The sequence below is a fragment of the Cololabis saira genome, chromosome 2, assembly GCF_033807715.1.
Source record: "Cololabis saira isolate AMF1-May2022 chromosome 2, fColSai1.1, whole genome shotgun sequence".
Lineage (NCBI taxonomy): Eukaryota > Metazoa > Chordata > Actinopteri > Beloniformes > Belonidae > Cololabis > Cololabis saira.
Genome location: NC_084588.1, coordinates 14,289,362 through 14,312,959, shown reverse-complemented (window position 1 = coordinate 14,312,959; position 23,598 = coordinate 14,289,362). Strand labels below are relative to the sequence as shown.

The window sequence follows — 23,598 nt, the reverse complement described above, 5'->3', positions numbered from 1 at the left end:
CATTTACATTCTCATCTTATGTCCGTTTATGAGCTTGGAACAGGATCTTCTTGAAGGCCCTCCTGAAGTCTCGGTTAAAAATAGTGTATATGATAGGGTTCAGGCAGCTGTTGCAGTATCCGATCCAGAAAAACAGGTTGAAGAGTGTGTCCGGGATGGTGCAGTTGTCTCTGCAGATGGCGTGGAGACTGTAAGTGAAGAAGAAAGGGAACCAGCAGAGGACGAAGACCCCCATCACCACCGCCAGAACAAACGTGAAGCGCTTCTCCCTCATCTGTGCCACTTTGTTTTTGGACAGAGACCTCTGCCTGTTGCGATGAGGCAGCGGGGAGGGGAGGAGGAAGTGCTGGGAGCACTGGTCGGATGTCGTCCATGATATGGAGGCGCAGGACGGAGGGGGAAGAGGGGGTTTCAACCTGTTTGCTGTTCCCTCGGCATCCTTTCCATCTTCGGTTTTCACCCTCCCGCTGGCTCTCCGAGGGAAGCGGAGCGATGAGGAAAAGGACGAGGATCGTTTGATGTCACAGCCCTTCTCCTCCAGATCGATTTCATCCAGCTCCCCTCTCCTGTGAGTGCTGCAGCTGGTGTCCACTTTGGAAAAGCTGCGTCGGTTCGAGGGCAGCGGGCTGTCCAGCTCGTACTGGGCTCCGCCCTTCCTTTGACACGTGGTGGCGTTGCCCACGAAGCAGGTCTCCGACTGCGAGGGCTGCCTCTCCATCACATTCTTAGCTACAAATACAGTAGAAGCTCGCTGCTTCGCAACGCGGTAGATCTTACAGTAAACAAGGATCATGATGATTCCCGGAGCAAAGAAAGACACCATGCAGGAGGACAGGATGTACCACGTCTCGTTGTTGATCAGGCACTCCTGCCTGTGCACGTTGTTCTCGTCCTCGGTCTCCGAATCGTTTTCATTCTGGGACATGAGGAGAGGTGGGGACGATATGACGATGGAGATGAGCCACACGATGCTGATCATCACTTTAATCCGCTTCGGCGTCCGCTTGCGGTTGTAGCTCACGGCTTTAGTGACGGACCAGTAGCGATCAAGGCTGATGGCACAAAGGTGGACGATGGAAGAAGTGCAAAACAGGACGTCCAGAGCCAGATAGAAGGAGCACCAGGTGGACCCAAAGTACCAGTATCCCATAACCTAGAAAGACAAGAAAACATTTATGACCTTGAGAAGTTATTCATATCAACATTTCAATCCCAAATCAGGGAGTTCAGTCAGGTTAATCAAGTCAGTCAGGGAGGCCTTGGTGGATGTGGCTAAGGGTTTATTTTACCTCCAAATAAAAATGCAGTCAATATTTTGTTAGTGCCAGCCTGGTAGCAACTTTTTAAGCTCTGGAGGAAAACTTGGCCGCAGTTTCAAACCGGTCACCTTGAAAGTTATTTAATCCACCAATCTCTCTGCAGCTGCAAAAAACAACCACCCTCGAACTCCAGCAGTTTCTTTTACAATGAAAATGAAGTCTGTCGTAGCAGATAAGGACTAGACATGCATCTTTTCATTGCCAGGGTGTTTTCATCTGATGAGATTAAGAAGTGCATTTTGCACTGTGGATTTTCAGAGGAACTCTGTGTTATGTTAATGTTGTTAGATCAAAGTTTGGCGGGTGGTTGATATCAAACTCTCTGGTGTGTTTGGATCTGCTGGAATGGTGAAATTTAGTTACAGATCACACTTTGGTACCAGCTTCTCTCAGACAGCTGCTGTAGCTAAGCAGACTAATTGAACATTCTATCCAGACATTACAAACCAGAATCTCAGAAGTGTGAAATAATGTTGGACACTGCTTCATGTGTCGATGATGTAAGTGGCAGCCCCTTGCAGTTTCTCTGTCAAAGTGTGTCTTCATATTTTCTTGAGTAGTGATCTTTTTTCTATTGAAACTATGATTTTTAAACACTTTTCATGTTGGTTTAGCTGATGTTCTGCCTGGAGGACTCTGGGACTTCTTAACATTTGATTTGATGAGTGTCAATGACAACATGAACTTTTTTACATGCGGGAAGACCAGCTAATCATGTGGAGTGTAAGATCTCTGGAGGTAAGGATGGGTGAGCTATCCCGTCTTTTAAGATGTGGCTATATGAGCATCACTCAGCACTGCTGTATGGATTTGGGATGAATCAAGCAGATTTTCACATCCCAGCCTTCCCCTGTCACTTCAGGCATGCCCCAGGGCTCTATCATGGGGCCTCTCAAGTGTTACACTAATGACACTCAACTCTACCTAACCACTTCCATTTTTCTCTTGTTATTGGCAATTGCCCTGTTTCCACCTCCCAACAGGTTATGGGTCTGGGTGTCATCCTGGACAGTACTACAACTGCTATCCTTGCTCACAGCGTTGTTACTTCTTGCCTGGATTACAGCAAATCCCTGCTCTTTGGCCTCACTTACAAATCCCTCAATTAATTTCAACTGGTTCATAATTCAGCTGCTCGCATCATCACCAGCACCCTCTCCATCCATCATATCACTCCCGTCCTGCAACAACTCTGCTGGCTTTCCGTCAAGATCCGCACGGAATTCAAAATCCTCCTATTAACATTCAAGGTCATCCATTAACCCCCCCCCCAAATATTTGTCTAACCTCCTTCATGTTGCCACGCCTCTCGTACCCTTAGATCATCTGCCTTAATCCACTTGACTACCCCCTTGTCCGTGTCACCCCCACGGGGAGCACAGCGTTCAGTCGCTCTGCTCCACAGCTCTGGATCTCATTACCATCTGAGCTCAGAAATATCAACTCACTCACAATTTGTAAATCCACGATCAAACTCATCTGTTTAAGACTGCTTTCTCTACCTGACCGCAGTTGCAGTTTCTAATTTTAAATAGTTTTTATGTCTTGTATATTATGGTTTTATTTATGGTACAGTGTTTTCACCATATGTACGGTATCTTTGAGTGTGAGAAAGGTGCCTATAAATAAAATGTGTTAATATCATCATCAATTTTATAAAGACTTGAAACACCAAAAGGAGTATGGTAGGAGTGCTGCATTGTACGTTAACAACGGAAGATGTAATTCTGGACATCCGACTGAAGGAGCACCTTTGCATCCCAGATGTTTAACACAGAGAGTTCACCCGTGTTACCTGTATGATGCATCATTATTACAGTCGTTTTCAGGCAACAAGAATGCCAATGAATTCTTGTTGAACTCTGGTGATTTCAAACAAGAATAATACTCTTGTTTAAAACAGATCAAGCAGTTCTGTGAGGAGGCGTTTCTCCATGACCTTTGGTGCACGGATTGGGACAGGATCTCTCTTATCAATGATGTTGAGCTGGCTTGAATATCCCTTCATTACGCTTTATTTGAAATCTGTCTAGTTTACTAAAGGACAGAGATGTTGCCTCAGCTAAGTCAAGGCAAGGAGAGCCAAACGTCAGGCTGATTTGCTTCAGATAACTTTGTGACAAAATGTACTTCTCTCATTGAGGCAAAATCTGAGTTCTCTTTCTCCAAAACCACTAAACATTTAAATAACCCAAAAAGTTTTCAAACGTAATAAATTGTTTTTTTTATGGATCTCCACAAATATGATGTGCAATCTTGCATCATAAAGGACTGTTCCACAATACCAGAGAAATCTGCCATTTTAAACTGTTTTAATGAACACTGTTTCTTCAGGCTTCTTGTTTGATTTATTATGCTCAGACCCCAAATAGCCAAACAAGCAATCTGATCCCTCCCAATTATCACCTCTTAATCCCATGGCCCAGCCATTTAATTTTCTGCCTATATTGATGGAGCAGACGTACACAGAGCTCTAGCTCAACTGGATCTTAATGAGTCTGCTGGCCCAGACTTATTAGACCCACATTTTTAAATCTTGCTGCTTAGATCATATCCTCTAACTTTTATTTTTACCGACAATCATCAGTCATGAAATCCCTGGCACTTGAAAATCTCCTTTGCTTAAAATGAGGGGACCCCTCAGTTGTTAAAAATTGCAGGCCAATATCAAAATTGTGTGTTGTTGCAAAATGTCCTTGAGAAACTTGCTATTGAACAACTGAAATAGTTTTTAGAAGATAACTATATATTATCTCAATATCAGTCTGGTTTTAGGGAGAGAAAGTACAACAACTGCAGCTGTCAAAACTGTAAATGACGTTGTTGGTGCTCTGGATTGTAAAAAAAAGTACTGTGCAGCACTTTTTGTAGATTTACACAGAGCTCTTTAGTAAACCACAATGTCATTGCAAAAAGGCTCTATAATTGTGGACTGTGAACGTGCAGTAGATCGGTTTTTCAATTATTAATTAGGAAGAACACAATCTGTTCAAGTAGCTGGAACTTCCTCCTCTGTGTTTCATGTGCAGAAAGGTGTGTGTCTTCTGTTCTCATATGTTAATTATCCGTGTGAAAATGTCTCACATGTCTGCAATCATTTTTATGCTGAAGATCCCATCTTATATTGCTCATCATCCTCCTTCCACAAACTACTGAAGAACTGAAGTCTGCATTTGACATTGTTCAGTAACACCTGTTCAACCTACAGTTGGTGTTAAATGCAAACAAATCAAAACTCGCGTTGTTCGCATAGAGAGAGTTCAGTCTGGGTATTTGGGATTACCAATGATCTGGGGCCTCATTTAAAATGGACTGCGTAGGAGTCATACTAAAAGTGCACGTACACCCAAAAGCCGAAAATGGCGGGAGCAAAAAAAAATCTGGATCAATAAAACCATGTGCAGCACACTTGCACGCAATGTTGGCTTTATAAATCACAGCCCAGCTGAAAGGCTGCGCAGCTGAATCCGCCTCATATCCCGCCCTCTACACGCCCACTTATTACCATAAATGCATATGGGTGAGCCTACTGAGCATGCGCAGTGGCTTCCTGCAGCCTGTTTGGCTTCAGGATGAATGAGAAGTATCCAGACACCGTGCCACTGAATTTCACTGAGATCTGAGATCGAGATGTTGAGGATGAGGTGGAGGACAGGAAAACGACATTATTTTGTGGTCACAGTAAAAGTAGAAAAATAAATAGTATAAAATACAGCAAGTGGCAGCACGCCGTTGCTGCGCGGAACGCTGTGAGTGCCCCGGCGCAACAGTGGGGACATGCCCCCCCGTCTTTTCAAAATCATGTTTTTGTCCCCCCCACTTTTTACAGTTTAAAAACTAACGGTAGGATCAGCCATTAATTGCAAATCATCGACACACCCTGTGCGAAGACGATGCGAGAAACGACCCGGCAGCCCCGCTCCCCCTCCTCCCCTCCCGTCTCCCCTCAGAGTTGCTCAGGGCTGATTTATGGTTCTGCATCACCAACGCAGAGCCTACGGCGTAGGTGCGCGTCACCGCGTACCCTACGCCGTAGGCTCTGCGTCGTTTTAACGCTGAACCATAATTTAGGCTTAAACCTAAACCTAAAGGTTTCCTAAAGGTTTCACGCGCGCGTAAAACTCATTATATATATAAAAAAATCTGTGTCCCTTTAGGGAAGAAATGAGGGGCTCCGTGGAGCCCCTAAACGCTCTACGAAGCCCCTGATTTGTTCTGTCCTAAAGCGGTGGGTGAAGAGGAGGTTGCAGCAGCAACAGCAGCAGCAGAGTCCTGACTGACGCTGAGCTTCACACAAAGAGGAACACGATTAGCGCTATTTTATTATAAGTCTGATATATGTTGTGATATGTGATGACATTATTAAGAGTATGACATGAATCTGGCTTCATTTCACCACCTCACAGCCTGCGTCGCCGTGTCTTAAGTAAATTCTTACGGGAGGGTCCTAGTTGCCGTAAAGATAAGCAGATTTTTCGGTTAGTTTTTTCTTTTTAGATCCGAGGCTTTGCGTAGATGGCGGCTTCCGCAACTTTCAGGCGCTTTTTCTGCGCAAACAAGCTTTATAGATGAGGCCCCAGAACCGGACTTTAGAGATACATCTTGAAAATGTTGTGTTAAAACTAAAATTAAGCTTCTTTTTCCAAAATAAATGCTGCTTTTCTTGTCAGTAATGGAAAAAAGTGATTGTAGCAACTTTTATGACATGAACATCTATCTACCATATCTACCATCATTGTGTTTTGAATGCCACAAAACACAATGATGGTCCATCTTTGTATGTTTCCTGGCTCCCACATATGATATTTTTTATATTTAAATGTATTTTTGGACTGCTCATGCTTCATAATTAAAGTTATCATACGTTTCGTTCACAACTGTGCCTTCCTTAATGCAGATCCCAAGAATGAAAACAGAGCTTGGGAAAAAAAAAATACTTTCAAATAGCCCACCCCGTCATGCTGGAATGACCATCAGAAAGATTTGAAAGTGTCAGAACTGATCACACCGTGATCAGCACGGTTGCTTACTGATTAGCACTGTAAGCAGCACAGTACAACAAGAAGGTTCCTGCCTTGACTACCGGCCTCGGCCGGAGTCTGTGTGGAGTTTGCATGTTCTACTCATGCTTTCTCCGGGTACTTTGGCTTCCTCCCACAGTTGATTGATGATTCAAAATTGTAGATGTGTGTGTGGTTGTATGTGCCCCTGCGAAGGGATGTACCAGGTTCGCAGTTCTTTGTGGACCCAGATGGAGCGACGGCGCCGGTCCCTGAGCTTCCTCAGCTAATGCATTGCTGATATATAAAGAAGGCTTACCAAAGTGCTATCCATGGTGAAACAGGAAACCAAAAATGTGCATGCTATATATGTACACTTTTTTCCTGCTGGAACAAGGTTCTAGTTGTTGTCAGAGTAGGAAAATTCCTACTGTACACACAAGAAGCCTTTAAAAATGGATCTCTTCCGAGAACACCACCTCTCCTAACTCATCCGCACTTTTTTAACATTCAGTTTCTTATACATATCTAAATTTAACTTTGTCATTTTTGGAAACTAACATGATTCACTTTTTGGATTTATTGAACTGACTTAGCACTTAAGGCTAATGTCTCTAATGGCACTTTTGCATTAGGACTTACTGAGCCCGACTCGGCTCGTCACGCCTTTACCCGCCTTTACCCGCCTTTACCCGCCTCTACCCGCCTCTACCCGCCTCTACCCGCCTCTACCCGCCTCTACCCGTTTGTTTTTCCACAGCCAGGGGAGAAGTGGGCAGGTTGGGGTGAAGCTGCTGTGACGTACTCGATTGCGCAACCGCTTTGTTCATGTCGGCGCTGATGAGAAATCAGCTGGAGCCGCGAGCGGCTGAGAGTAAAACAGCCCGTCTACATCCCTTTTTTAATTCTCTCCTCAGCCACCAGGTTTATGAACATCTGCACCTCATAGTTGGATCACCAAACAGACATTTTGCGCTTTATAATAAAATCGCCGCGAGCCGCGGGTCGCTCTCGCGCTGACTCCCGCTTCCTGATTCAAACGTCTGACGGCCCCGCCCCCCGACCAATCAGAGGCGCGGAGGGTGGTGACGTCAGAAATAGTCCCGGCTCAGCCCGCAAAGAACCTCGCCGGAATGGTTACAGAAATAGTATCTGCTTGGAGCAGCTCTACCCGTCTCAGCCCCTAGTGCAAACGTGCAACACGGGGCCGCACCGAGCCGAGCCGGGTGGAGGCGGGACTAATGCAAAAGCGCCATAACTGTACTGTAGCTTTATTGTTAGCCCACCTTTGTAAGTTGCTTTGGATTGAAGCGTCTGCTAAACGAGTAACTGTATAATTCCCTTAAATTCAATTTAAATTCAGTTCACTTGAGACATTTGGTTACGTTGTAAAGCGCAGAATACATCTACATCTGCACACATCCTCACAAGTCTCTTCACTAAGCAGAACAGCAAACTCAGTCTCTTGTTAGTCAACCAGCTATGGGAAACAGATGCCACGATAACTGACTAACAAATGGATGGAAAGACAATAAGCAAAGTGATGGCATTAACAGAACTCACATGAATAATGTGTGTCTTGAAAAGTGTTTAGGCTTCACAGGATTGAACTGTAATTAAAAAAGGCAAAATTTGATACATGTTTTCTCTCTTAACTGCTACTCCCATCCTCATTTAAAATCAAAATGAAGGATTACTTTGTTCTGCGATTCATTCTATGAGGCCGTAATTACAGCAAAACCTGTTTCCAATGAACTTCAGTGAAAGTTTGCAACAGAAGCCACTAAAAGTGACATCTGATATAATACTCTAAATATTGTGATGTGAAAAAATGATTTGGACCTCACTTAAATCACACAAATACAACCACAGAAAAACATAATTACAGAACAAATTGCTATTAAACTATGGCATTATATATTGAACAGAACTTGTAAAATACAGCCATGTGCTGCTAATAATTTACACTCAATGAGCAAGTTTGAGGACGTCTTTAAAGCAGTTTGCTGATCTGGTGCATTCTGTAAACGCAATGCCAAGCAGGAAAGACATAAGCAACAGTCACAGAGAAGCAACTGTAGCAGCCCATCAATCTAGCAGGTTTATAAGTCTGTTTATAAATAAAATGGAGTCCTTTCATTCTAAAGTGGAAAGACATTTGCTAATCTTCCCAGGAAGCCACTTGATGGTTAAACTATATATAGTTCAGGGGCACGGTGGCGCAGCAGGTAGTGCAGCCGTCTCACAGCAAGAAGGTCCTGGGTTCAATTCCTGTGTTAAGTTCCTTCATGACTTCAGTGCCCACACCCTGGGTGGGGTTGGCGAAAGGATCTTTCTGTGTGGAGTTTGCATGTTCTCCCCGTGTTACCTTGGGTAGCTAATGTGAGCTACCCTCACAAAAACATGCACACAGTCCTGGGCTATACATGCCCCCTCTGGCCAACCGGGGCGCCAGATGGGGTGGGGAGGATCTGGCTGCAATAACGTGATCCTTCCACGCGCTACGTCCGGCCGGAGAAGCCCCACCCTGTCTGGTGAAAAGAAGCGGCTGCTCACTCCTCAGGTTAAGAAGGAGACCTGAGCTCAGTGCGGGGGATAAAAATAGAAAAAAAAAAAAAAAAAACTGTAGCTCAGAGAAACTTTACAAAATCCGAGAGCCATCTCGTTAATTCAAGTTTGTGAAACTTATTAACTCCAGACTTGCGATAATGTGTAATAGTTGCAAAGGATATCTGTGATATTAATTCAGTGCCAATTCCTGATTTACAAAACAAAACATAAACACAGGACCAAATCTAAAGAACCGAATAAAATACAAGAAGAAGAAACCCAAAACCCCACAGAAACCTAGACCATGACAATAATAATCTTTTATTGGACTAAAAGTAAAAATAAGAATTGAAAAATTAATCTGAATTCATATCATGTAAAATTTCTTAAATAAATGTTAATTGTAATGCAAGGCCTTGACGACACACCCCCAGATTCATTTCTGTAAAATAGTGTTAAAAATAGATTTTGCTTCTTTCATCTCAGTGCGCTGCACAAAACACTGACATTGGAGTGTCATTTTTAAATCACTGCAGGTCCTGAGGTCATGCTAGTGCCATGCAAACAGCTAGGGCATTAGATGGTGACCCAGCGCCATAGCGCCATAGCGTATGTCGTAGCCTGTCGTGGCTGGGAACCAATCCTCCATTTTAACTAGACATCCATCCACTTCCATTTATCATTTACCCACGCTTGTGTCAAGGGTTACTGGAGAGCTGGAGGAGGTGGCTGGAGAGAGGGAGGGGTGATGGCTGCTGCCTAATCAGTCCGACATGCACTTCCCTAGATATGTAACCACAACATGGGCCACAATAATGCTACGCTCACACAGCAGCGCCGCATTATTGCTTGACGGGTGGTGCTTTTGACGTGAATTAATCAGACCATAAACAACCAATCAAATGAATCACGCCACTAATGAACCAAGTATTTTGAAATTGCCCCATCCTCAAGAATGATTTCCTTGGCCAGCACTCAATGTGTGGCTGCAATTTGATGGACTGATGTGCGTGTTAAAGCATCAAAAGTTGAAAATTTCCCAACTTTTGATGGTGGCAATGCTCCCGCCGAAAGCATTGCCTCCAGAACCAACACTCAGCCCAAGTTGTGTCCCGGCAGTTTATTAGACAGACAACAGGTGTAACCCCTGCTAGCGGCAGGCTAAGTGACCTCATGATCAGGACCAGCACAGCTCTGATCATCGTCTCTGATCATCGTCATTTTAGTTCTGGCAACACTCGTTTTTGATGTTGTTGCAGTAGTGACACTTTAAATGAAGGTGTGTGGGCAGATTTGATTATATGATAAGCATGAAAATACAGTAATATTAATTGGCTTCACACGTTAACCCCTGGGAATCAGGATGGGAAGCCCAACTTATTTCTTGCACCTGACTAACCAGGTTCAGGAATCTACTTTTTTGCTTTGCTTCAAAGCAAAATGATGCAGAGATCATTCAAGGTCTTTTAATCACATGGAACATGATACATCATTCACATGCAGCACATCAAACAAATGGGAAAAGCTCAGCTTTAATCCTATAAAGACCATTTCCTCCTAAACAAAACACAGTACCAACAGCAAGCTACGGACTAAACACATCATGCATGCCGCAGAAAACCCCAAATATCAACCGCACACTACATGCTACAAAAACTAGCCTCTTACTGGTTTAAGGCTGAGACTCCACGGATTGTAATCATGTAAGAACCACCACTCTGCAGCAAAAACCAGATGAGTTAGCAGTCGAAGAACCACTGCACCTTAACCTTCTACAGCCCAACCCTGAATTCAGTCTTAGCCTTGATGCTTTGCCATCTATATCATCTTCCAATGAAAAGCTCATTTGATTAATTTAATCTCAAGTCTGTCAAATCAAAATCATTTCTGATCTCTCAGACATTTTATTACCACTACACTCTTAAACAGGAAGACATACTGAGTTGTCATCTAATGAAATATACAATCTTTCCATCGTTCTGATTGGATAATGCAGATGAATCTGGGAAGTTTATACTGATTCTGTTGGTGGAGATTCAGGGGTTTCCTGAGATATCGGCTTGTAATAACACTCACAGAGGAACAACTGACCCATAGGGAGCTGGATAATGCAGCTACCAAAGAGGTCATCTGATACAAATGAACCCTAAACAGTTAAAACCCTAAAGAAATTAAATCGTAACATGTTTATCAACTAAATCCAGTTTTATTGTTTGGGGCTTGAATGACTGACTTGCCAATATGGCCAAGTCTAAACATTATTCAGACATAGATTAGACATTAGATTCTTTGACATCATTCTTTAAAAACCTCTTCGACAGCAGGACAGTCATCTTTCTACTATAAAAGGTGAGATGTTATAGAAATGATTTCTGGAGGGTTCAGCTCTTCACCACATGATTCAGATTTTGTCAGACAGAGATAAATTGCTCAATTTAAGCACTGCTTCATCTTTATTCGCTCCCACCTGCTAATATATTTACTTGATTTTACACTTATGCTGTAATCTCACTTGTGTTACTTCTATTTTGATACCAGATTTATTCGAAACAGAGTTTATGGTCGCTGAGATAAACTAATCTTGGTATGTAATTTTTGTTGCAGCAATAGCAAACAGAACTTGTTTAGGTAAATTATTGTTTTAACTGCTCCTTTTTGCTTCTTAATTTTCATGTTTTGCACTTAGTTATTGACTTTGGCTTTCAAATTGAGGTTTAAAACATAAAACTATACCTATGGTAAGCACTTCATACTAGTGACGGCATCGTTGAGACTTTATTATTATATCATTACAGTTTAACCAGATACATCTAGTTTCTAGCACTCAAGGACGGCGTGAATAAAAAAAGATGAAAAGAAAAAATAAAACCATAATACCAAGGAATGTCATACTATAAATAAAACCATAGTTTAAATCTGGGAGAGAAGTCGGTCTTTTTTTGGATGTGGATTTAAAAGCTGATATTTGTGAGCTCAGGTGGTTGTTGACACCGATGCTGCTCATCAATACCAACACTTACCGATACTCTTATTGATACTAGTTTCTATAATTTGGAACAAACAAAAATAAATGAACACATGTGAACAGGATGTGATATTTGTGATCAAAATGAGAATTCCCCCATCTCTCTTTAGTCTTCTTTGCCCAACCAAACATACCATAAAAGTAACTCATTTAAATTCAGACTAAAATCTCTCATGTTCTAGATAGTCTGTCTGTAATTACAATGTCCATATCTTTCAGTTTCTTTGATAGGCTTTTTTATTCACTTACGTTTTAAATCTCTCTACAGCATCCTTCAGTGTTTTGAAAGGTGCTTATTACTAAAATCTATTAATATCATTATTAATTTGACTCTCCCTAGAGATTCCAGGCTGCAGCTGTTGTTCCCTGTGGTGTTATTAATCATTTTTAATGTTAGAAATTGAAAGTGACTCAATGTTGTCAGATTTTTAGTTTGAGACTTATTTTTACAATTAATATTATACCCTCACTAGATGAGACTTAGCTGACTGCGTCGGAGCTGAAGAAGCTGTGAAGAAGACATTGGCATTTTTTGCAGTGCACGCTGTCGAATGTCTCTCTCATAACTGACCGTTTCAACATGCATAGTTACGAGAGACGGCGGTTTTGATGTTATCATTGGACGTAAAAATAAAACAACATCTTTCAGTGAAACAACATAAAAGCAATGTCAAGAGGGTTAGATCTTGATAATGGTTAGGTTGATAATGCCACGCTTTCTTAAAAGTTCATTGGCACTGACCCAGGTAGGTACCGGTACCAGAGATTACCGGTATGCAGAACCCACCCGTACTGACTCCAATGACTACAAGTTTAAAGGGTTTGTACCTGATCTAAGTAGCCAAAGGTTGAAAAGCTTGTTGTCGTATTCTTTACTGAAACACAATCGAGCTACAAAACAAATGATGATAACAACTAAAAATGATGCAAATGGAGAACAAACAAACAAGACATAATGTAAACCTGAAATCAGTCTGCAGTTTCATAAATACTTACTTTAACCTAGACGTGAAAAACATCAGGATTACGATTCCACAGCTGGACGCTGGAAAAACATTTGTTGCTCAAGAAGCAGTAAATTGTTATTTTTCCTTCTTTTTTTAAAACTCCCTGCATGAACAGTATATGATGGGTTTGTGCCAAGATTGGGAAACGTTGACCATGAGAGAGGTTGAACTCAGGGTCAAACCCAACTTGAGTTGATTTACAGTGGCAGCTGTTCTGGAAAAACCATCAAATGCTCTTTAATACGTTCTTTCCAACTAGGTGAATATCTGGGCTGAAAGTGAGTGTCTAAATTACCTAGAATAAGACTTGATAGATGATTCAGATTTCAGTAGATTTAATTAAACAGTTGCATGCAAAAGTGTCGAAACATACAGTACAGCAGGCGTCTTGATGCAGAATGACAATGAAACAAAGGAAGCATACTTAAGGCATAAAGGATGATTCATTCTTACGATTTGAGTAGACAAAAACATATTTAAGGTCAGTGATAATCTTCTTCAAGCAGATTACCAGTCTGTATATTTAGTCAGGCTAAGGCTATATTTTGCTGCTCTAAGCAGTTTTGGTTTAGTCAAGTGGCCAAGGCTAAATTTTTCATCACAGCAGCCATAATTCAAACCTTTCAAATAAGAAAAGGAATGCAATAATCAACAGTAATGTACAGTAATATCCATTTCTGCATAGCTGTAAAATTGTAGCTCAAAACATCCATTTATACACTGTATGAATGGTCACAGAGCAGTGCAGCCTTGACTTACAGCACGTACAGTACACTCATACAGCTATTTCTGATTTTTCCAGAATGCAAAGACGACAGTATCATGGAGGAAGGAGTCATATATACTCACAAGATCAGGAGACCACAATTGTGAATATGGTTTTGGCAAATAATGCCATTAGAATGCGTGAGATTCAAAATCATATCGCGGAAGATGTAACTGTATGCAACGATATTGATGCTGTCAGTCTATCCATGATACATCGTGTCCTCCAGAGAAATCAGTTACGACTGAAGCAGCTGCACAAGGTCCCATTTGAAAGGAACTGTGACAGAGTCAAGAACCTGCGGCATGAGCACAGGAGGTTTGTGCATAGTACTGCCAGTACATCCCACTTTCACCTGCTGAGACAGACTAGTGTATAGTGCATATCCTTGATCTATTCTTTTGTCTGTAATACTGAGGATATTGGAGATGGATGCCCACCCCGTTCTCCATGAATATATTTATGTGGATGAAGTTGAATCCCACCTTATCCACATAAGTTAAGATGGAAAGGGAGAAATATCACCGGAGAGAGGGCAATTATCAATGTCCCGGGCCAACGTGGAGGAAATGTTACCATGTGTTCCACCATAACTCATAAAGATGTTCTGCACCAAGATGCAACACTTGGCCTCTATAACACTGGACATATCCTGACATTTCTGGATACTGTTCAGGGGATTCTTGCTCCAACCCCAGAGAATCCAAACCAGGCAAAACATATGGCTATATAGGATAATGTAGGTTTTCATCGCTCTGTAGGTCCAAAATTGGTTTGCCAAGCGTTCCAATTTTTCTGTTTTTGGTTTTTGGACCTTTTCTAAACCCAATTGAGGAATTATTTTCAACATGCCGCTGGAAACTTCTCCAGGCAATAGAGGAAGCATGTGGTGACACTGATGTTGCCTTCGATTCTTTCCTTGATGTTTGAAAAGAGACATAGCCTGGAATGCGGATGAACTATTATGGCCATAAATACTATATATACTATATAACCGTGTGTGGTTAATATACATAAGAATGTGTTTCTGATGTGAGACAAAGGCCAATAGTTGAATTCGTCGGTAGAGCCGTGAGAAAAACAGACATAGTTTTGAAATAATGCGTAAGCAATTGAAAAAAAACAGTAATATGCAATTTGATGTTGCAGTACTGTAGATGTAGGTTTTCCTGTGTGTACGTGAGAGTGAAGGTGAACGTGTCCTTCAGGCCTCTGGACAGTCTGATCTAACAAACTTTACTGAGACCTGAGATTGATTCTGTCAGAGACTGAAACCACAGACAGTGAAAGACAGAAGACAGCGATGGATGGGGTGTGTGTGTAGCGTGGTGTGTGTTGTCAATGATGCAGTGGTGTGTGTGTGTGTAAATAAATGTTTTATGGTTGTGTGGTGATGTCGGATGCAATCCCCCCATCCTGGTTCATACTGGAGCAGTCCAATCCAGCAGAGACACATGAAGCAGTGATGTTGCCCTTCAACATGAGTTCAGCAACAGTAACTGACCTCAGCCAGGACTTCAGGCCCAAACAGTTGCTACTGACGTGTTGGGTCAGTGGTGATGTGGACGTGAAGTTTAGGCTGTTTTCTAACTTCATGATGAGAAAAAAAGAAGCAGTACGTTCTGGTGATATGTGTTTATCTATTACATAACAAGGGCATTTATATACTTAGCCTCCGACTGGGATACAGAGTAGTTCTGGGTCTGAATGATTCAGTAAGGCAGGTTTGTTTGTTTTTGCTCCAAATTCAGTTTGTGACAACATTTGTCACAAAGAGTCCCCTCATTATAATTCCATCAGTCCATCAACTGGAAAACAGGGCAACCAGTTCAATTGAGAGACAATTAGCGAACGACACAAAAAACAAGGATTATCCAAAGTACCAGGCTGTTGTGAATAAAACAGGTGTTAATCAAAAGAAACCATACTGCTGAGACATAGACAAACTAAAGCTGATATATGCCAAGAGAGCTTGAACTCCTGGTGAGGATGAAAAGGAGCCGTCTGATTTCTGGGTGGAGAACATCATCGGCGAGGAATCAACAGCTTTATATCAAGCAGAAGCAAACCAACCTCTGGGAGGAGCGCCACTCCTTATTCATATTTTAAAACTTTAACAAGATGTTTACAGTCTAAATTTGAAGAATTATCATGCAGAATGCTTAATAGGAAACTCAAAGTAATTCAATGCTGCCTACCCACAGAAAAGAGAGAAATAACTTCGAATAACAACTATTTCTTCAAATCAGCACCAGCTTTTTTGTCCCCTCCAGTAATTCAGACAACTTTGATGTTTTTTTTTTTTTACAAATAAGAGCATTAAGAAGAAAAAAAGAAAGTTCATACTAGGTCTTAAGATGAAGTAAATACGACCCCAGAAAAGCACACAAACTATTACACTGCCATAATTTATTTAACTGGGTCATTACTTATTTAAAAAGAATTAAACCGCAGTACAAAAGCAGTCGGGACACTCAAGACTCCTTCGTTCGCTTCACAACCGCACCTCCCTGCTCCTGGTACTGGTTTTATGGGTTATTTATAAGACAATACAAGTGGTGACCACAAGATTTGGATGCCTCATGAGCTCACTTTCTGCTCTTAGAGCACCATAAAATGTAAAGGAATATCTCTTTTTTTAAGGAATCTGGGATGAATTCTGCTTTGGAGCTCAGCTGACAGTTAACAGATGAAAGGGATTTGTGTAACTCTCATTTACACGTCAGCACCTGTAGACAGTTATTTACCCATAAAGAAAGTTCTCCCAGAAATTTTGTGGTTTGTTAACATGCATTTAGACAAATTCCAGTCTGGCTTTTCGATGATGTTCTTCCAACAGTGGAGTCGTCCACGTTGGTTCAAACGTTGATGGAACCTAACCCCAACCCTTTAAATAGTCAGACTGACTGACTGACACCTGTGATGCCAATAACAGGACACACCTTAGTTGAACACGTCACTACGTTATTTTACATCTTTTTTAGGGGAACCAACTAAGATGCCAGACCAACTTCCTCTTCTAACCTATTGTCCTGGTTCCCCCTTGCCATACCATTTGTGTGTTGTACCTCCTCGACCTCTAGCTGTGAGAGCAGTTGGCGTTTCTGTATGTTGGAACACTGCTGGCTGTTTCTGTGTCAGCGTGGACTGTGGGTATCGAAGCATCCACATGTCCCACATTCTCTTCATGTAGCCTTGCACACTATGGTTTCTAGATTATTAGCCTTGTTCAGATCTCAGGTGCATTTCACGTTCCAGTCGGTCCTTTCTAACACAGTGCCTGACAAAGACCTTGTTTGACCAGGGGACGTCTGGGCGGGTATGTCTCTCTGTTCGATTGTGCTCACGATATGAGGTAGTTAGCCAGTAGCGTTAAAGGTCTTTGCCTCAGGACCCCACTGGAAGATATTTCAATATATGCCCCATTGGTTTCAACAAGTACAATGGGGATTGTACAAACACACACACACACGTCCCTATTTATATATACATTTACAGCTGCCATTTGTCACGACTGGTGTGGTGAGGACCCGGATGCAGGAGAGCGAAAGGCAGGAGTTCAACAAAAAAGGGTTTATTCCACAAAAAAGGCAAGGACCAAAAACCAAAGCGCTGCTTAGCAGGATCAATAACACAGAAACAGGGGTAAAAAAACTGGAGGAAAAACTTGGCAGGACACATGGAGGAAAACACAGTACGGAACCACAAGGAGCAAGGCACAGGGGATAACGAGACACAGGTGCAGACAATCAGGGCAGATTGGACACGGGCGGGGCAAAACAGAAACAAACTGGGGGAAATGTCAACCACTGACCCCATTGATGTGAAATCTAACTAAGGAGACCCAAAGTATTTTTGTACCAGGCTGTAAGTTGTGTTTATTTCTGCTGTAAAGTTAAACTTCTTCACATTGAGGTCACATGGCGATTGACTCACTTTTGGCACCAGCCTCTAGAGGTCAGTAGAGGAACTGCAGCTTTCCCAGCCACTGCTTTGGCTTGCTGAAGTTTTCTCACTTTCTGTATTTTGCAGAAGTGGGATGCAGCCTCTTGCCTCTGACATATAAAAGTAAGGCAAGGTTGGACGTGCCAGTCCTGGATCAATCCAGACAAAATACTTCAAACATGATGGAAAAAAACAAACAAACAGGAAAGAAAGTGCCATGTATGTTTTTTTTCATGCAGTTTTGTCCCCACGGATGTTTTCATCCATTTTTTATTTCTCCTGTGCAGCGAAAGCTTCGGGGAATGTTGTAAGCTTTATATATGTCATGTATTATTCATCACACTGGTTCCACAGCACATTTGAGATATTCTTTTTTCAAATTGTGATGTTTTTTTCTGTTTAGGGAATATTACAGTGGGTGAGACCGCATATAACCAGGTGGGTTTAACGCTCTTATTTCTCTTCATTCTTAAACTAACACACCTGAGCCTGTCGTACCGGAAACTTATGCATCATGTAAACTCTTAAAAACCTGCACCTGATCAGAAGAGTTGATTTTACATTCCCATTCATAAGAACCTTGAGGTTTGAATATTCATATCTATAAACTAACACGACGAGTCATGAGTTGAGGAATATTAATTTTGTTATCTTTGCTGTAGATTGGTGAGACACATTGGGGTTTTATCGCAGTTACTTTTGCCGGCGGTAAGTGTTATGTGGGGCAGATGTTGTGACATCTGTCGTGGCATGTATTGCTGGAGGCAGGTGTGGCCTAGATGTGATTTAACCCAGCTTTGACATGGGTACCCATGACAATTATTCCTCCTGTGAGCCTCATTATGAGCAGCCATTAGCCTCGCTGCCCATCATAATTCCTTCATCTGACTCCTCTAAACTGAGATCACTGTGACCACGGCACCAGCTGTTAAGTTCAGACTTCTAAACCCTGGGGTACCAGGGGTAAAAATGCTAATTTTGTTTTCACATCAGAGGACCCAACATTGGATAGAGGGGGATGTTTGATCATGCAGGTAGAATAATTCCACCTGCACAATTATCTTACTTTTAGAGAGACGAAATAATCGCATTGCCTCAACCATTTCAGTTATCGTTCACTCTGAAGCTTTCTGTCATGTTTCCATTAGCGGGATCTCACCTGGCCCTCTTGACTTTCGCTGCTGCTGTTTTTTTGCTCTTGACCGTAGTGACAGTGTGAGAGAGTTTAGAGAAGCCTCACACGCAAGCTGTGGAGGTATAATAGCACATTTCCAGGCTCATGTGACAGTTTGAGGCTCTTTTTCAGTTTTCCAGTTCAGTGTGTGCTGAAATGCTCCAGATCACCTGAGGTGTTCTGGTGTGAAGTCAGGGAAAACCAGTCATACGCCACAAACCTTCCAAACGTTGGAATAGCCATTTTTAGTAATACTAATCCATGACAACACTGTAAATGTTTATTCAAACACCCACTGAGAAAGATGAATAGTACCATGTATGTTGGAGTTAAGGGCAGTTTGAAATGGATACCCTGCGCTGGGTTCATTTGTTATTTGCATGTCGTCTCGGTGATCATGAATATGGACCAAATGGAGTGATGCTGCTGGAAATCATTGGGGAAATATTGAGTGTGCACATCCTGCAGTGACGGAAACAATTTAAAGATGTTTTTAACTGAATAGCATCCGAGGTGGACAAGACTAACTCCACTGGACAGTGAACGAGCTCCAACGGTCTAACTTTGGGGTTTTATACATCCAGGAGGAAGAAACACGTGCAGTTCCTCTACTCACCACTGGGCTCTGGCTCCAGCAGCGACTCAATCTCAGTTGACCTCCATCCATATTTTGGTCTAGTCCAAAATATGGATAAATCTCCATAGTTAGATGTCATTCCCGTGACAACTGGACCGAATTTTGTTGTCCCTCATCAGGGAAAAGTAAATAAAGCCATAAATAAATGTTTAATAACATTATATTAAGTTTTTTTTTTTTTTAGTGTTGATGTTGCTTTTGTTCAAAGCAACATCAACAGAGTAATACAATCAACCCATCAATCAGTCACATAGAAGATACCAAAGTAGGCGTAGATACAACAGGATTTCAAGACAGAGGGTGTTCTTGGAAGAGGAAAGCTTGACAACTTCTTGAACGGGACTAATAATTAGGGGTGTGGACTTTTGATTGGCAGCCAACACAGCCAAAGGCAAGCAGTCATCACTTTTGCTACCTAGCACTGTATGGACATCTGAGCTGTGAATATTGACTGGACAGAACATAGTCAAACTGTGGGTTGGTCTGGAAGGGTCTGAGGAAGAAGTTTGGCGATGTAGCAGGCAGCTTGCGCTGACCAAACATCAGAAATATTGCTCCCATTTCTGATTTTGCCACTGAAACAACATTTGAAAGTGGAGATCCAGTGGCAAACATGCTCCACAGCTCCTCTGCGCCTGTTGCAATTCGAGTTGTAGGACCCAAATGTGGGAGATGGAGACAGTAGGAGTACAACAAAACATTCTTAATTTAAAGAAAAAGCTCTGCTCAGGCAGGAATGCAATGAAAAAATAAAACCTTCAATAATGGTAAACAAAAATCAAATAGGAAAAACCCACAAGGCAAGGACTAACGCAGACTGGAAAAAACACAGACCAACAGGGAGGAAAGGAAAGACAAGACAATATATAGAGGCAGGGCTGACGAGACACAGGCTTAAACAATCAACGAAACTAGAAAGGTCACACTAGAACTTAAGACACAAGGACACAGACTTTCAAAGTAGAACAGGAAGTAGGCTACCGGGAACGATGCCAATTAAAGCTAGAAACCCAAAACCATGACAGGATCAGCTGGAGGAGCTAGGGGTCAGGGGGGATCATTTCAGGACCCTTCCAGGCAGAAGTCTGCTGGGACCTGGAGTCACATTGACTGCGTTTACATGCAGTCAATAACCCTTTTAAAACTTGAATATTGGCAATAACCCGAATTTGCACGGCCATGTAAACACCAATAACCCCTTTTAATAACCCGAATTTGCTCATATTCTGGTTTTTAAAAACCTGAATATGACCCCTGGGTTACTCCTTTTAAAACCCGAATATTGGGTCATGTAAACGCCAAACGGGATATCCCCATCAAACGGAACAGGAATTTGTTTTCTGCGCATGCTCTGTTCACAAGGAATCCTGGTCTTTTGAGTCCAGGAAGTTCTTATAAACTCGGCGTAACGCAAGACCACGCCACACCTTTGGAGTGAGGAGGAGACTAATCATCTTATAAATGTAATGAAGGATATGAACATTTCTGCATTTGTAGACGGTAGAAAGTACCGGGATAGCGAGATTTACAAGAAGGTGAGCGAAAAGATGCGCGAAGCAGCATTTGTTTTGAATTTGGATACAGGAAGGGGAAGCGGAAATGATGCTAATTGCGTCATTACGTTCTCCGAGCGTCGCTGGTTTGATCGGGATATCCCGAATGATTAATTACTATGTATACAGGGATAACCCTGTTTGCTCACGCATGGAAACAGAATATTCCGAATGTTTCAGTAACCGGAATATTAGCAATAACCCGAATTTTGACTGCATGTAAACGTAGTCACTGTTGGGTTTTACTGACGAGGTTGCTCTAATCCCAGAAGCTGGAGATCAAGTAACCGTGGGTCATAGCGAAGCTCTGCTAGTCCTCATTTCAGTTCTGGCAACACTCATTTCAGATCTTGTTTTTAGTAGTGACACTTGAAATGAGTATATTTGGAGAAGTTTGATCAGAGCGAATGTGAAGTAGTATTAATTACCATCATAGGTCAGCATAAGTTAATTCAGCCAGGCTAACTGTGATTGACATACGGTGGGAGCGTTCTCGAGTGTCTGTTCTCTTCATGTGGAAGATGGAAAACATGTGGAATTACAAGGGAAAAGAGGCTTCAGAGCCACTCTTCAGAAAACCTGCAGGTGACGCCTCAGGAGGTGTGTCCAGTGTTCTAGTATATGGGATGGAGGAATGGGCTGATCTGCATTTGGACTTTAGAGGACCAACCTGAATATTGTTTCTCTTCTTTCGTGATATTCGCTGCATGATCACCGCATTGTCTTAAAATGACAAGATATAATGACAGTTAAAGTCATTCCCTGAACCTTTGCAATTTGGGAAAAGGGTCATATTTGGATTACAACAAATCGCTGCCTGTCTGAAGAAGTTTAATCATGAGGTTTTTCATGCCAGTGGTGCTTCACGTCCCTTTTGTTTTCATGGGAGCACTTTATTTTGTCTGTGTCGTGCAAACAAAGGTTCTCGTACATAAAAAATCCAAGAAAGAGTGTCCTCACCTCATTGGCCAGGGAGAAGGGGATGACCAGCGTCGCCACCAGGATGTCAGCTGAAGCCAGAGACACCAAGAAGAGGTTCTGCGGGGGCCTCAGGGCTCGGCTGGTGAACACGGCCACCACCACCAGCACGTTCCCCACCACCGTCCCCAGGATGATCACCGACACCACCAGCACGATAAACACCGACACCACCGGGGAGTGCGGAGGCAGAGGAGGGGATCTGGACGAGGACGAGGACGTCTGGCTGGAATTCTCCAAAGAGGAATTTGGTGGAAAAGTGGACGGGAACGTGGCCATGACAGTCGTGGATACATCTTGGAAGTCCATCCTGGTTAAATGGCTGTTTATTTTGCTTGTGTGCTTAACTTCTTTTGCATTTTATACAGGGAGAGGGTGTTTGTACCAGCCAGGGAGAAAGTAAAGTAGCATGAAATCACAAAGGAAAAAGAGACAGAGTTGTGTTTCCAGAGCCGAAAAAAATATCCCCAAAAATATCCTGCAGCTTTTGAATATTTGATTTTTAAGAACAATTAAGCTTTCGGTCAGACTGAAATGACATTTCTCCAGTCCGTGCTGGACAACAGCTTTGGTCAATACTTAGTGATGTGTTACTGCTCGATGCCACCACACATCCTGTCACCCAATCAAAGGTATATTGACACAAGATTTCAAAAATACCTCTGAAGATCCATTCACATCTGCGCACGTGGGAGTCCAGACCTTGACATACTGTATGAAAACCACAAAACTGTCCTACTTATGTCCGACGAGATGCAAAAAATAAAAAAAGACGAGCATATGGCAATATGCTCTAGTTGGAGTAGGGGCACAAACCTTTTTTAGGATGTATGGTATCCCCATACTGCTGCACGCTGACAAAGATCGGTATAGCAGAAAAAAGAATGAAAAGTAGAGAAGAATCGACTGAAAAGACTGACCAAAAAGAAACTGATTAAAAGGATAATCTATTTAAGAAAAAGAGGAGAAAACAATAATAAGAGTCCCCACTTTGATGCGAGTTGTTGCGGAGCTGAGTGACACTGCTGCTGCTGCCTCCTCTGTTCAGTTATTACTGAGAGGAGGAGGACGGCGAGGAAGAGGAGAGCCTAACGGAGAGGAGAGATGAAAGGAGAGAGTGAGAGATCAGTGAGGAGGAGAGAGAGCAAGCATGAGTTCTTTCAAGGAGAACAAGAAGAGGAAGACTAGAGGGATTTGAGAGCGTAGAGAGGAGCTGGAAATGAAGAGGGAGGAAGAAGGTGGATGAAGTGGGAGACGAGAGGAAGGTATTAGAGAGGAGAGCGTGTGGGAGGAGGTGGAGAGATGGAGAGAGCGATGAAGCGGAGATGATGAGGGAGGGAGAAATGAAAAAATAAGAAGAAGACATGATGGGAGGAAGAGAGATGACTGGAAAGTAGAGATAAGGAGATGAAGGTGAAAGAGTGGAGAGGAGGATGAGGAAAAAGAAAGGGAGGATGGAGAGGAAAAATCATGAAGAGAGGTGTAGAAGAAGAAGAAGGAACAAAAGATGAGAAAGTGAAGGGGAAAAGATGATAAAGAAGAAAAAGATGAAAGATGATTAGGTGATTAGATGATGGGATGGAGGATAATAGAGGGACAAGGAAACAAAAACGAGATTAGCATGAATAAGGAGAGGAAGAAAAG

The 23,598-nt window shown here is 42.4% G+C and overlaps 1 protein-coding gene across 1 annotated transcript; it reads right to left on the bottom strand.

Moving 5' to 3' along the window:
- LOC133419694 (alpha-2Db adrenergic receptor-like) lies at window positions 1-23,097 on the bottom strand. Its single transcript, XM_061709064.1, has 2 exons — window positions 21,937-23,097; window positions 1-1,153 (listed from the first exon to the last, which is right to left on the bottom strand). Exons 1-2 carry the CDS (start codon window positions 22,261-22,263, stop codon window positions 17-19), a joined length of 1,464 nt encoding a protein of 487 aa, XP_061565048.1. The 5' UTR covers window positions 22,264-23,097; the 3' UTR covers window positions 1-16.
- Between the last annotated feature and the right edge of the window lie 501 nt (window positions 23,098-23,598).